Here is a 13,299-nt window from a genome sequence, read left to right as displayed (position 1 = left end):
TCATGACCTGGGAATTTTATGCATTTTACCTTTACAGGTTAAATTACTGCAATGTTTATCAGTCTGTATGCATACATATAACAAACAAGGAGCCTGATGACAGTAGATTGGACTGAAATACTTATTTGCATAACCATTTAAGCAGTAGGTCTTTTGCTCATCTCATCTTTCTCCAAATGATTACCAACTCCCAAAGTATCATATATCCTATTATATATCCATGTAACTCATGCCATCTATGTATACATCAAATAATAACATGTAATAATTCCTCATATTCACGAGACAATCTTATAAATTGTGTTATTTGTAAGACTGTAAGGAATATGTCTAAGTTATATAATGAGAAGTTATATAATGTTTTTACCAGATGAAGATTTTAAGGAGGGGAAATATTTATGGAAGTCTGCATAATGTAATGGGTGCGTACACCGCCACCTAGTGGATGGACAAAAACCTATTTAAGATATTTTTCTTCACCAAATGTTTTAACAACCATAAAATGTAGGCTATATAATCTCAAACAATCGAATATATTGATCATCAAAATAATTGACACATCTACTTAATGTAGTAGATAAGTTCATATTGTTATTTAGTGCTTGCACAATCCACACCAGTGGTTCACAAGGGTCCCCACTTTCTTTTTACCTGACAGTTAAATAAAGTTGCATACCTAACGTTAACGTTAGTTACATAGCTACAGTAAATGCTCAAATTGTGTCCGGGATTCTATTTGAAGCCGGGCCTCGGATAATAGCCGGGGGCGTGGCCGATTCGGACAAATAAAGGCCGGTCCCCAAATACAAGCCGGGGTAATATTGCCTACAAGTAGGGCCATCAGTCCATGAGCACTAGAAGACATTGTTTCGATTTAACTCAATTAAATAAAAGAGCTCTTCTTAATATTTTATATTGTTGGTTGGTTTAATACTGTTGCCAATGAAAAGTCGTTGTCCTACACCATGGGTCTCCGACACGTTGCTCTCAAGCTACCAGTAGCTTGCCGCCCGCTTCTAAGTAGCTTGCCAAAGGCTGAAGCAGTATACATTTAAACACAATTGTTGCCGCAAGGCATTCCAGCCTACGAATTTAATAAAAAGTAAATCAGGCAAAATTAAAAAATTAACTCAATTTAGGCTACTTGGCTACGGAATAAGGTTTCCATGTATTTACAGCACAGCGCATGTTCAATGAATGAATGAAAGCGGCTTCCTTGGCTCGCAATAAACAGACGGGTGGAAATCCTGACACTTTCAACTACATAAAACTTAATAGTGAACCATCAAATACCCCCCAGATTTCAGTGCCCATCAGTCCCAACATTTAGCAATAGAATCAAACAGTCCAAAAGTAAATTAAATCCCAAACCAAAGCGAAAATCTTTTGATAGCCTACCGGTATGCTGCTCCAAACGAAACGCATGTCTCACAATAAAACGCACTTCAGGAAAAAAAGATCCTTAACTTGCTGTTATCTACGCTAATTTGTTATTGTTCATGAAGGCGTGTCTGGCAAGTTGTTATTTCATGGATTCTGGACTTGTATGTGATTTATTGTGTTTGAGAATATTTGCAATAAACTAAGTCTGTTAAGACTGACACTATTACTTACCAAACGGTGTAGCCTACACTAATTGATTTCTGAACGGTTACAGGAAAAACGGTGGATTGCTCCCTCCGGGTTGGGAACGAGTCTTTGCCCCAAGTGAAGGAGTTCAAGTATCTCGGGGTCTTGTTCACGAGTGAGGGTAGAAGGGAGCGTGAGATCGACAGGCGGATCGGTGCAGCGTCAGCAGTAAAGCTCTCGATTTACCGGTCGATCTACGTCCCAACCCTCACCTATGGTCACGAGCTTTGGGTAGTGACCGAAAGAACGAGATCGCGGAAACAAGCGGCCGAAATGAGCTTCCTCCATAGGGTGGCTGGGCTCAGCCTTAGAGATAGGGTGAGGAGCTCAGACGTCCGGAGGGAGCTCGGAGTAGAGCCACTGCTTCTTCGCGTCGAAAGGAGCCAATTGAGGTGGTTCAGGCATCTGATCAGGATGCCTCCCGGGCGCCTCCCTTTGGAGGTTTTCCAACTGGGCGGAGACCCCGAGGGAGACCCAGAGCCCGCTGGAGAGATTACATATCTCTCCTGGCCTGGGAACGCCTCGGGATCCCCCAGGAGAAGCTAGAATGCGTTGCTGGGGAGAGGGACGCGTGGAATACCCGGCTTTGCCTACTGCCACCGCGACCCGACTCCGGATAAGCGGGTGATGATGGATGGATGGACGGTTACAGGAAGTGTTGAACAATGTTGGCCCACTTTAAGTGTAGCCTTTTACTTCATTTCTAAGAATAAAATTCTACAACAGAAGCCTTGTATTCGAGCCTGCCTCGAATACAAGCCTGCCCCAAATAAAGGCCGGTGCTTTGTGCAGCCTAAGTCAATAAAAGACCCCGGACACAATTTGAGGATTTACGGTACGTCAAAAAAATGCTGTAAAGTTCGCTAGCTGCTACAGATAACGCTAACGATACCCACGGTTAGCCTCATTGAGACGGGTGCATGGGGGTTGGACCCAAAATGCACGACTCAGAAACAATAGTAATATAAAGACCCCTCAGGGCTTTATTCGGGACGAATCCCAGGAGAGTAGTCAACACAAGCAAAGTCCATACACGTAGATCCAGCCAAACAAAAAGTAAACAAACAAAAAGCACGGTGCCGAGGGAAGAGGCAAACTCGTAGTCGGTAGACGTGCAGGGAGGTCCGGTAGCAGGAGAGCTGTCAGCGGGGCAGATGAACAGACGGACGGCAGGCAGAGGCGTAGTCGTGGACGAAGCGGGAGTCGAAACCATGAAACAATCAGCGAAGCAAAAGTACAAAAACGGTAGGCAAGGACGAAGTCAAAAAACAAACGATGGTCACAAAACAGAAATCAATAAACAATGGTCGGTAAACAGGCGTGGATCGTAACGTGTAATCAAACAGTAAATAATGCTCAAGAGTTGCGTGGTAAACAGAGGCAGACAATTTCGCAGTGAACAGTAGCGCGACTGGGCTATAAATGCAGGTGTAGACAGGTGTAGACAATTAGTTAGAGCGTAGCAAGGAAATGGAAAACAGGTGCGATGGATGACAAGTTTAACAAGGAGATTAGTAATCGTTAGTAATAAACATATCCTGCCCTAGCATTAGTAAATTAGTAAATGACATGCACGAGAAACGTAAGGTAACATGAACACATGATTAGTTTGTTAGTTTCTACCCTATCCTGATCTAGCGTTAGTAGTTTTAGTAAATAGACAAATAGATACACTAGGGGAGTGAAGGACAGAACGAGAGAGAGAGAGAGAGAGAGAAAAGGCGGAACGCAAGGTTTGCGGAAAAACATGTAAAAGTGTATGCATAACAACGACCAGTTAACGTAACAATAAACATGCATCGAAACATAACACAAAGCGAAACTAAGACGATAATCACTCAACATAACCAGGTAATATAATCGTAACGAAACATAACTAGACATGACAAGAAAATAAATCGTAACGAAACATAACTAAACAACATGACGAACCTAGACTAACATAATACATGATAAGACACTACGTGACTAAGACAACATGAATAAACATAAATCAACATAAAACATGGTGAGACAGACCTGAAACGTGACAGGACCCCCCCCCCTTAACGACCGACTCCTGGCGGTCCTTGGAATTTATCAGGGTGGTCACGATGGAAGTCTCGGATGAGCGATTTGTCCAGAATGAGACTGGGAGCGACCCAGGAACGCTCCTCAGGGCCATAGCCCTCCCAGTCAACCAAGTATTGCACCCCACGGCCCCTCTTACGAATGTTCAAGAGTTTCTTAACAGTGAATGCGGGGTGGTTGTCAATAATGCGGGGGGGAGGTGGTGGGGGATCCGGGGGACATATGGGGTGAGAGGATACAGGCTTAATACATGAGACATGGAATGTTGGGTGAATCTTAAGGGAAGCAGGGAGTGACAGTTTAACAGAGGAAGGGTTGATGATTCTGTGGATCTTAAAGGGACCAATAAAGCGGGGTTGCAATTTGTGGGAAGTGGCTTGGAGGGGAATGTCCTTAGTGGACAGCCAGACGGAGTCACCTGGTTTGTAGGCCGGAGCTGGAGTGCGGTGGCGATCAGCAAAACGCCGATTACGATCTGCCGTGCGTAAGAGCGCGGCCTTGGCGTCCCTCCAAATCTTGGCACATCGTTTCATGTGGGTGGCGAGGGAGGGAACAGCGATCTCAGCTTCTTGGTCGGGAAACAACGGAGGTTGGTAGCCTAGAGAGATCTCGAACCGAGACTTTCCGGTGGCGGCGCATGGAAGGGTGTTGTGCGCATACTCAACCCAGGTGAGCATCTTGCTCCATGAGGCCGGATTCTGGGCAGAGACACAACGTAGCGCAGCTCCCAAATCCTGGTTGGCCCTCTCGGTCTGCCCATTGGATTGAGGGTGGTAGCCGGATGAGAGGCTGGCTGTGGCACCGAGGGCCAGGCAGAAAGCTTTCCACACTTGAGAAATGAATTGTGGGCCCCGGTCGGATACAATGTCTGAGGGGATTCCATGGATGCGGAACACTTCCTTGATAAGTACCTCTGCAGTCTCTTGGGCAGTGGGTAACCCTGGCAGGGGGATGAAGTGGGCCGCCTTGCTGAATCGGTCCACCACAGTGAGGATGGTGGTGTTACCTTCGGAAGGGGGAAGTCCGGTAACGAAGTCCACGCCGATGTGGCTCCAGGGTCGGCTGGGCACAGGCAGAGGTTGGAGTAGACCAGCCGGGGCTTGGTGGGAGGCCTTACTTCTGGCACAGGTGGTACATGCCTTGATGAAGCGTCTGGTGTCGGGGATCATGGAACTCCACCAGAATCTCCTCTTCAGCACCGCCAAGGTGCGGGTAAAGCCAGGGTGGCAGGAAAGGAGGGATGAATGGGCCCATTGCAGCACCTGTGTCCGAGCGGCTGCGGGAACGTATAGGCGTAATCCGGGGTTGGGCCTAGGATCGGGTTCCTCCCGTAGAGCCCTCTGGATCACCGACTCGATCTTCCAGGTGATGGACCCCACGGTGCAGGAGGCCGGAAGGATGTTCTCAGGAACCTCACGCTCAGGACAGGTGTGAAATTGGCGAGAAAGGGCATCAGGCTTAACGTTCTTAGAACCCGGGCGGTAGGTGAGTGAGAAGTTGAACCTCCCGAAGAACAGTGCCCATCTGGCCTGTCGGGAGTTCAGCCTCTTGGCTGTCTGGAGGTATGCCAGGTTCTTGTGGTCGGTCCAAACAATAAACGGCTTCTCGGACCCCTCCAGCCAATGTCTCCACTCCTCCAACGCCAGTTTGACTGCCAGCAGTTCGCGATTTCCGACATCATAATTCCTCTCCGCCGGGGACAGCTTCTTGGAGAAGAAAGCGCAGGGGTGTAGTCGGTTGTCCGCGGCCGCCACCTGAGAGAGCACAGCTCCCACCCCCGAGTCGGAAGCATCCGTCTCAACCACAAACTGGCGGGTGGGGTCGGGGTGAACCAGGATGGGAGCGGAAGAGAACAGTCTCTTGACCTTGGTGAAGGCCGTCTCAGCTTCGGGGCTCCACCGGAATGGCACCGCAGGGGACGTGAGCTTGGTTAGAGGGGAGACCACTTGACTATAGGAACAGATGAACCTTCGGTAGAAGTTGGCGAATCCCAAGAAGCGCTGGAGTTGCTTACGTGAGGTGGGTGTGGGCCAGTCGGTGACCGCCAGAATCTTCTTGGGATCCACCCTGATCCGTCCCCTCTCAAGGATGAATCCAAGGAACTCAACTGTGTCAGAGTGGAAGACGCACTTCTCCGCCTTGATGAACAATCTGTTCTCTAGAAGTCTCTGTAGCACTTGCCTGACGTGGTTCTCATGATCCTTGGCATTATTAGAGTAAATTAAGATGTCATCCAGGTAGACGAACACATGGCGGCCCAACAAGTCCCGAAGAACGTCATTAACCAGGGCCTGGAAGACAGCAGGAGCGTTGGTGAGGCCGAATGGCATGACCAGGTATTCAAAGTGTCCGAGAGAGGTGTTGAAGGCGGTCTTCCATTCATCGCCCTCACGGATACGGACCAGGTGGTAAGCGTTGCGGAGATCCAACTTGGTGAAGATGGTGGCCTCGTGAAGTGGGTGGAACGCGGAGTCCATCAGGGGCAGAGGATACTTGTTCCTCACCGTGATGTTGTTCAGCTCCCTGTAGTCGATGCACGGGCGTAGGGAGCCATCTTTCTTCTGAACGAAGAAGAATCCCGCACCGACGGGAGAGGAAGATGGGCGAATTAGTCCGTTAGCCAGGCAGTCACGGATGTATTTCTCCATAGCCTCCCTTTCTGGTCTGGAGACGTTGTATAGGCGACTAGAGGGGAGTGACGAACCGGGAAGGAGCTCGATGGCGCAGTCGTAGGGCCGATGAGGCGGCAAAGACTGAGCTTGTGTCTTGGAGAACACAGTGCCCAGGTCATGGTAAGGAGAGGGGACCCTCTCCAGGGAGGGTTTGGGAGTCTGTGGTAGAGCTGGCACTCCCTCTGCTGGTGGTGGGGCGGAACGCAAGCAGGACAGATGGCACTTAGGATCCCATGCTTGCACTTGGTTAGAACTCCAGTTGATCGTGGGGTTGTGTTTCTGGAGCCAGGGTAATCCCAAGATGAGTTGGTCATTAGGGGACTGGATGACGCGGAACTGGATCATCTCCCGATGGTTCCCAGAAATGATCAGTTGTACGGGAATAGTGATGTGCGTCATGCGGCAGAACGTCCTTCCATCCAGCGACCGCGCATTCTCAGGGTGGGGTAGAGGGAGGGTGGGAATGTTCAGTTCAGACACCAGAACTTCGTCGTTGAGGTTGGCGTCCGCTCCAGAATCCACCAATGCGTTAACCCGGGTTGTTCCGTCGGGAAGAATCAGCAGGGTGGTGAGCGTGGGACGATGGTTGTCTCTGTCAGAACCCTCATGCCTGTCGACTGCTCTCACCTCTACTGGTCGCCTGGTCCTGAAGGAGCACCGAGCCTGGGTGTGACCCGGCCTCCCACAGTAGAAGCACGAGCCGGTGGTTCTGCGGCGTGCTCGTTCCTCGGTAGAGATCTTGGTACTGGCCCGGGACAGGTCCATGGGTTCCGGTCCCTCCAACTGCTGCTCCTCATGTCGAGGATTTGGCCCCTGCCTGGGGTACGGGTTGCCGGGAAGGATCGGTCTCTCCGACCGGCGTAGTCTGGCACGGTTGTCCAGGCGGATCGTGGTGCGCACGAGTTGGTCGAGCTGGGTGATGGGGTCCAGTCGCGCCAACTCGTCCTGGAGCGTCTCACTCAGGCTGGCCAGGAAGAGATTCGCCAACGCCGCATCGTTCCAACTAGTGGCCGCCGCGAGGGTGCGGAAGTCGATGGAGTGGTCTGCCGCGGTCTTCCGTCCCTGGCGCAGAGCAATCAGTCTCTGGGATGGCTCCTGGTCGCTGGATGCGTGTTGGAAAACCTTCCGAATCTCCTCGACGAAGGCCGGGTAACGAGGAGGAGATGAACCCCCGGTCCACACTGCAGTAGCCCAGTCCAATGCCTTCCCCTTCAGCAGTCCCATCACATAGCCTATCCGACGGTCGTCGCTGTTGTAGGTCTGGGGCTGTTGCCTGAATACGAAGTCACATTGGAGTAGGAAAGCCTTGCACCTCTCAGGTTCTCCACCGAACCTCTCCGGGGGGGGGGTTGTTGAGGCTCCCGGAATTGCCAGGTTTGCATGGGGTTGAACGCTGGGGATGTGGGTGGGTGGGTAGGCTCCTCCCGTGGTTGTAGCAGGACCGCGACAGCGAGCTTCTTCATCTCCGCACACAGTTCACGAATCTCCAGGTGAAGCTCGGAGATTCCTTGTGAATGCTGCTGGACAATGGCTCCTTGTTCCTGGAGGGCATGGAACATGGCAGTAGAGTCAGCAGGGTCCATTGTGGCGAAATTGTTCTGAGACGGGTGCGTGGGGGTTGGACCCAAAATGCACGACTCAGAAACAATAGTAATATAAAGACCCCTCAGGGCTTTATTCGGGACGAATCCCAGGAGAGTAGTCAACACAAGCAAAGTCCATACACGTAGATCCAGCCAAACAAAAAGTAAACAAACAAAAAGCACGGTGCCGAGGGAAGAGGCAAACTCGTAGTCGGTAGACGTGCAGGGAGGTCCGGTAGCAGGAGAGCTGTCAGCGGGGCAGATGAACAGACGGACGGCAGGCAGAGGCGTAGTCGTGGACGAAGCGGGAGTCGAAACCATGAAACAATCAGCGAAGCAAAAGTACAAAAACGGTAGGCAAGGACGAAGTCAAAAAACAAACGATGGTCACAAAACAGAAATCAATAAACAATGGTCGGTAAACAGGCGTGGATCGTAACGTGTAATCAAACAGTAAATAATGCTCAAGAGTTGCGTGGTAAACAGAGGCAGACAATTTCGCAGTGAACAGTAGCGCGACTGGGCTATAAATGCAGGTGTAGACAGGTGTAGACAATTAGTTAGAGCGTAGCAAGGAAATGGAAAACAGGTGCGATGGATGACAAGTTTAACAAGGAGATTAGTAATCGTTAGTAATAAACATATCCTGCCCTAGCATTAGTAAATTAGTAAATGACATGCACGAGAAACGTAAGGTAACATGAACACATGATTAGTTTGTTAGTTTCTACCCTATCCTGATCTAGCGTTAGTAGTTTTAGTAAATAGACAAATAGATACACTAGGGGAGTGAAGGACAGAACGAGAGAGAGAGAGAGAGAGAGAAAAGGCGGAACGCAAGGTTTGCGGAAAAACATGTAAAAGTGTATGCATAACAACGACCAGTTAACGTAACAATAAACATGCATCGAAACATAACACAAAGCGAAACTAAGACGATAATCACTCAACATAACCAGGTAATATAATCGTAACGAAACATAACTAGACATGACAAGAAAATAAATCGTAACGAAACATAACTAAACAACATGACGAACCTAGACTAACATAATACATGATAAGACACTACGTGACTAAGACAACATGAATAAACATAAATCAACATAAAACATGGTGAGACAGACCTGAAACGTGACACTCATTTTGTCTTTGTAACCAAACGTTAATTAACTTAGCCCCTCACAATTGACACTAACTTTCATTAACGGTGTTATCAAACAAGTTTTTGTAAACGTACCTTCGGTACGTACAACTTTAAGGTGCAATGAAGCATCTGCTTCGATCATCACGTGGGGTCAACATCGCAATAACATAGCTAATGCTGGACAAATCCATCTACCCCGACTTCACGAGAAGCAGTCGTCTGACGTCTCACGACAATGGCAGCACCAATGAAGGCACACGTCGTAAATAGTAAACCATCAGCTAAAAGACAACGCAAACTATTTGTTCCTGCATGCCATTAAAAGGAAGTACACTATCATAAAGCAAAGCCTGCGTGTGAACTGATATTAGTTAGCTGGTTAGGGCAAATTATCTCTGAAAGTTATCTTCTCTGCGCAAACGTTATTTAGGAAAATGTCAAATAAATACCAAAAAAACATGGGAAACCATGGAAATATACCATTTACTGACTTTTGCAGATTAGCTACCAATGTAGCAAGCTATACCGTCTGCTATACCTGACCTGTCTGCTATACCTCACCCCACTGCTATACCTCACCCCACTGCTATACCTCACCACACTGCTATACCTCACCCCACTGCTATACCTCACCCCACTGCTATACCTCACCACACTGCTATACCTCACCACACTGCTATACCTGACCCGTCTGATATACCTCACCCCACTGCTATACCTCACCACACTGCTATACCTCACCCCACTGCTATACCTCACCACACTGCTATACCTCACCACACTACTATACCTGACCCGTCTGATATACCTGACCCGTGTGTGTGTGGTGTGTGTTATGGGAGGGAGTGTGTGGTGTGTGTGTTATGGGAGTGTGTGTGGTGTGTGTTATGGGTGTGTGTGTTATGGGAGGGTGTATGTGGTGTGTGTGTGGTGTGTGTTATGGGAGGGTGTATGTGGTGTGTGTTATGGGAGTGTGTGTGTGGTGTGTGTTATGGGAGGGAGTGTGTGGTGTGTGTTATGGGAGTGTGTGTGGTGTGTGTTATGGGTGTGTGTGTTATGGGAGGGTGTATGTGGTGTGTGTGTGGTGTGTGTTATGGGAGGGTGTATGTGGTGTGTGTTATGGGAGTGTGTGTGTGGTGTGTGTTATGGCGTGTGTGGTGTGTGTTATGGATGTGTGTGTTTGTGGTGTGTGTTATGGGAGTGTGTGGTGTGTGTTATGGTGTGTGTTATGGGTGTGTGTGTGGTGTGTGTTATGGATGTGTGTGTTTGTGGTGTGTGTTATGGGAGTGTGTGGTGTGTGTTATGGGTGTGTGTGTGGTGTGTGTTATGGGAGTGTGTGTGTGGTGTGTGTTATGGGAGGTTATGTGTGGTGTGTGTTATGGGTGTGTGTGTGTGGTGTGTGTTATGGGAGGGTGTGTGTGGTGTGTGTGTGTGTGTGTGTGTGGTGTGTGTTATGGGAGTGTGTGTGTGGTGTGTGTTATGGGAGGGAGTGTGTGTGGTGTGTGTTATGGGTGTGTGTGTGGTGTGTGTTATGGGAGGTTATGTGTGGTGTGTGTTATGGGTGTGTGTTATGGGAGGTTATGTGTGGTGTGTGTTATGGGTGTGTGTGTGTGGTGTGTGTTATGGGAGGGTGTGTGTGGTGTGTGTTATGGGAGGGTGTATGTGGTGTGTGTTATGGGAGGGTGTGTGTGGTGTGTGTTATGGGAGGGTGTGTGTTATGGGAGTGTGTGTGTGGTGTGTGTTATGGTGTGTGTGGTGTGTGTTATGGATGTGTGTGTTTGTGGTGTGTGTTATGGGAGTGTGTTTGTGGTGTGTGTTATGGGAGTATGTGGTGTGTGTTATGGGTGTGTGTGTGGTGTGTGTTATGGGAGTGTGTGTGTGGTGTGTGTTATGGGAGGGTGTGTGTGGTGTGTGTTATGGGAGTGTGTGTGTGGTGTGTGTTATGGGAGGGAGTGTGTGTGGTGTGTGTTATGGGAGGTTATGTGTGGTGTGTGTTATGGGTGTGTGTTATGGGAGGTTATGTGTGGTGTGTGTTATGGGTGTGTGTGTGTGTGGTGTGTGTTATGGGAGGGTGTGTGTGGTGTGTGTTATGGGAGTGTGTGTGTGGTGTGTGTTATGGGAGGGTGTGTGTGGTGTGTGTTATGGGTGTGTGTGTGGTGTGTGTTATGGGAGTGTGTGTGTGGTGTGTGTTATGGGAGGGAGTGCGTGGTGTGTGTTATGGGAGTGTGTGTGTGTGTGGTGTGTATTATGGGAGTGTGTGTGTGGTGTGTGTTATGGGAGTGTGTGTGTGTGTGGTGTGTGTTATGGGAGTGTGTGTGGTGTGTGTGTTATGGGTGGGTGTGTGTGATGTGTATTATGGGAGTGTGTGTGTGGTGTGTGTGTGTGTGTGGTGTGCTATGGGAGGGTGTGTGTGGTGTGTGTTGTGGGTGGGTGTGTGTGATGTGTATTATGGGAGTGTGTGTGTGGTGTGTGTGTGTGTGTGTGTGGTGTGCTATGGGAGGGTGTGTGTGGTATGTGTTATGGGAGTGTGTGTGTGGTGTGTGTTATGGGAGTGTGTGTGGTGTGTGTTATGGGAGTGTGTGTGTGGTGTGTGTTATGGGAGTGTGTGTGTGGTGTGTGTTATGGGAGTGTGTGTGTGGTGTGTGTTATGGGAGTGTGTGTGTGGTGTGTGTTGTGGGAGTGTGTGTGTGGTGTGTGATATGGTGTGTGTGGTGTGTGTTGTGGGAGTGTGTGTGTGGTGTGTGTTGTGGGAGTGTGTGTGTGGTGTGTGTTATGGTGTGTGTGGTGTGTGCTATGGGAGTGTGTGTGTGGTGTGTGTTATGGGTGTGTGTGCGTGGACCCTAAGAATGGGCATGACGCGTAGACATCTTGCGAGCAGAACACGCTCTGTCTGCTCCGGAAAAGCACATGTGTGTTGTTGTGCGGTGCAGGCGAAACCTACGCAGGGAACGGATGGTGACGTCACGCCGTTACTGGCGAGGAGACAAAAGCGGCTTGGAAGAGGAGGGACGAGAGGGGAGGGGCGGTTTCAAAAGCCCACGAGAAGTTTTAACGCGGAATCACTTCTCTGCCTCACCGAACTCCGCCGCGGGCTGTATGATAAGGGCAGGGGGCGATACCGTTATGAACCGACCGGAGAGTCAGCCCTAAGTTTACAAAAAGGCATTCACCATTCTCATATTAAGTACAGAGGGTTGAGCAAACCTGTCGGAGATACTAAAAAGAATTGCGTTCCGCTTCTGAAGAACAAAGATAGGCGTTAAACAATATGGCCAAGGATAAGAAGTCTTGCGGAGATGTCATTGACGAGTGGAAGGAGTTCGTCTGGAACCCGCGGACGCACGAGTTTCTGGGCCGCACGGCCAGCAGCTGGGGTGAGTTTTGGGTGAAATTGAACTAAAAAAGTTAACGTGACAACCTCTGTCAACCACCGTCACTTAGTGGCAAGACCTGAGCCTGAAATGTTTAAAACATGACTATTCCGCGCGCTACACCGCAACATATGGCAGCTCGGTCTGCGCCTGCGTAATTGTTTCAGTTTTTAGATGCTTTTTATTCTTTGACTCCAGAGAAGCAACCAACCAACTCTTCACCCGATTCGTGTATTTGTGCGCCAAGAGAGCCTGGTTCTTTTTCCAAACCATGGCGATACGCGGATAGTTGGATTGCCAAGGTTTTGCGCTTTGGATTATTTCGAAATTGTTATTAGGCTACGTCCCCATAGGTAGGCTAGTCAAAAAGTGTTCAACCGACATTAAAAAAAAGCCATGAACCTGATTCCTTCGGGGTTTCCTGACAGCTAATAGCCCATGTAGTACGCATTTGGAGAGCCTGGGTTTGCAGTATGGCCCATCATTTACAGAGTTTGGCTTTGGACTTTTCACTGCATGATCGGTTTTATTTATATATGGGTTTTTTTCTATAGCTTTCTGTGCATTGATATTATTGTGAAATGGTGTATTGTCATGTTGCGTTTAAAAGTAACTGCAACCCTCTTAATATCTGGCTAATGCGGATTAGCTGTTGCGTGCCATTCGTCGATAAAATGTCTAATATATGAGCAGCAGAAGACGTGAACCGTTTGAAGTTTTTTATATTTAATATGAATTGTTTGGAAATCGAATTCCTCAATCAGAATTGTGTTTGGAATGTTATCATCAGCACAAGGGTCAGTGTCTGCCCAGGGGACATACTCGCG

General features: G+C 48.9%; 1 protein-coding gene across 1 annotated transcript in view; it reads left to right on the top strand.

Annotated features, from left to right (window-relative positions):
• Positions 1-12,128: 12,128 nt before the first annotated feature.
• Positions 12,129-13,299, top strand: part of atp1b2b (ATPase Na+/K+ transporting subunit beta 2b) — a 14,806-nt gene continuing 13,635 nt past the window's right edge. The window contains exon 1 of the mRNA XM_061249153.1: positions 12,129-12,475. Within this exon, the coding sequence (XP_061105137.1) occupies positions 12,370-12,475 (106 nt within the window). The 5' untranslated portion in view covers positions 12,129-12,369. The remainder of the gene's footprint in view (positions 12,476-13,299) is intronic.

The sequence above is a fragment of the Conger conger genome, chromosome 7 (genome assembly GCF_963514075.1).
Source record: "Conger conger chromosome 7, fConCon1.1, whole genome shotgun sequence".
NCBI lineage: Eukaryota > Metazoa > Chordata > Actinopteri > Anguilliformes > Congridae > Conger > Conger conger.
Note: the sequence above shows the minus strand (reverse complement) of the source record. Positions and strands in the feature narration are given on the sequence as shown.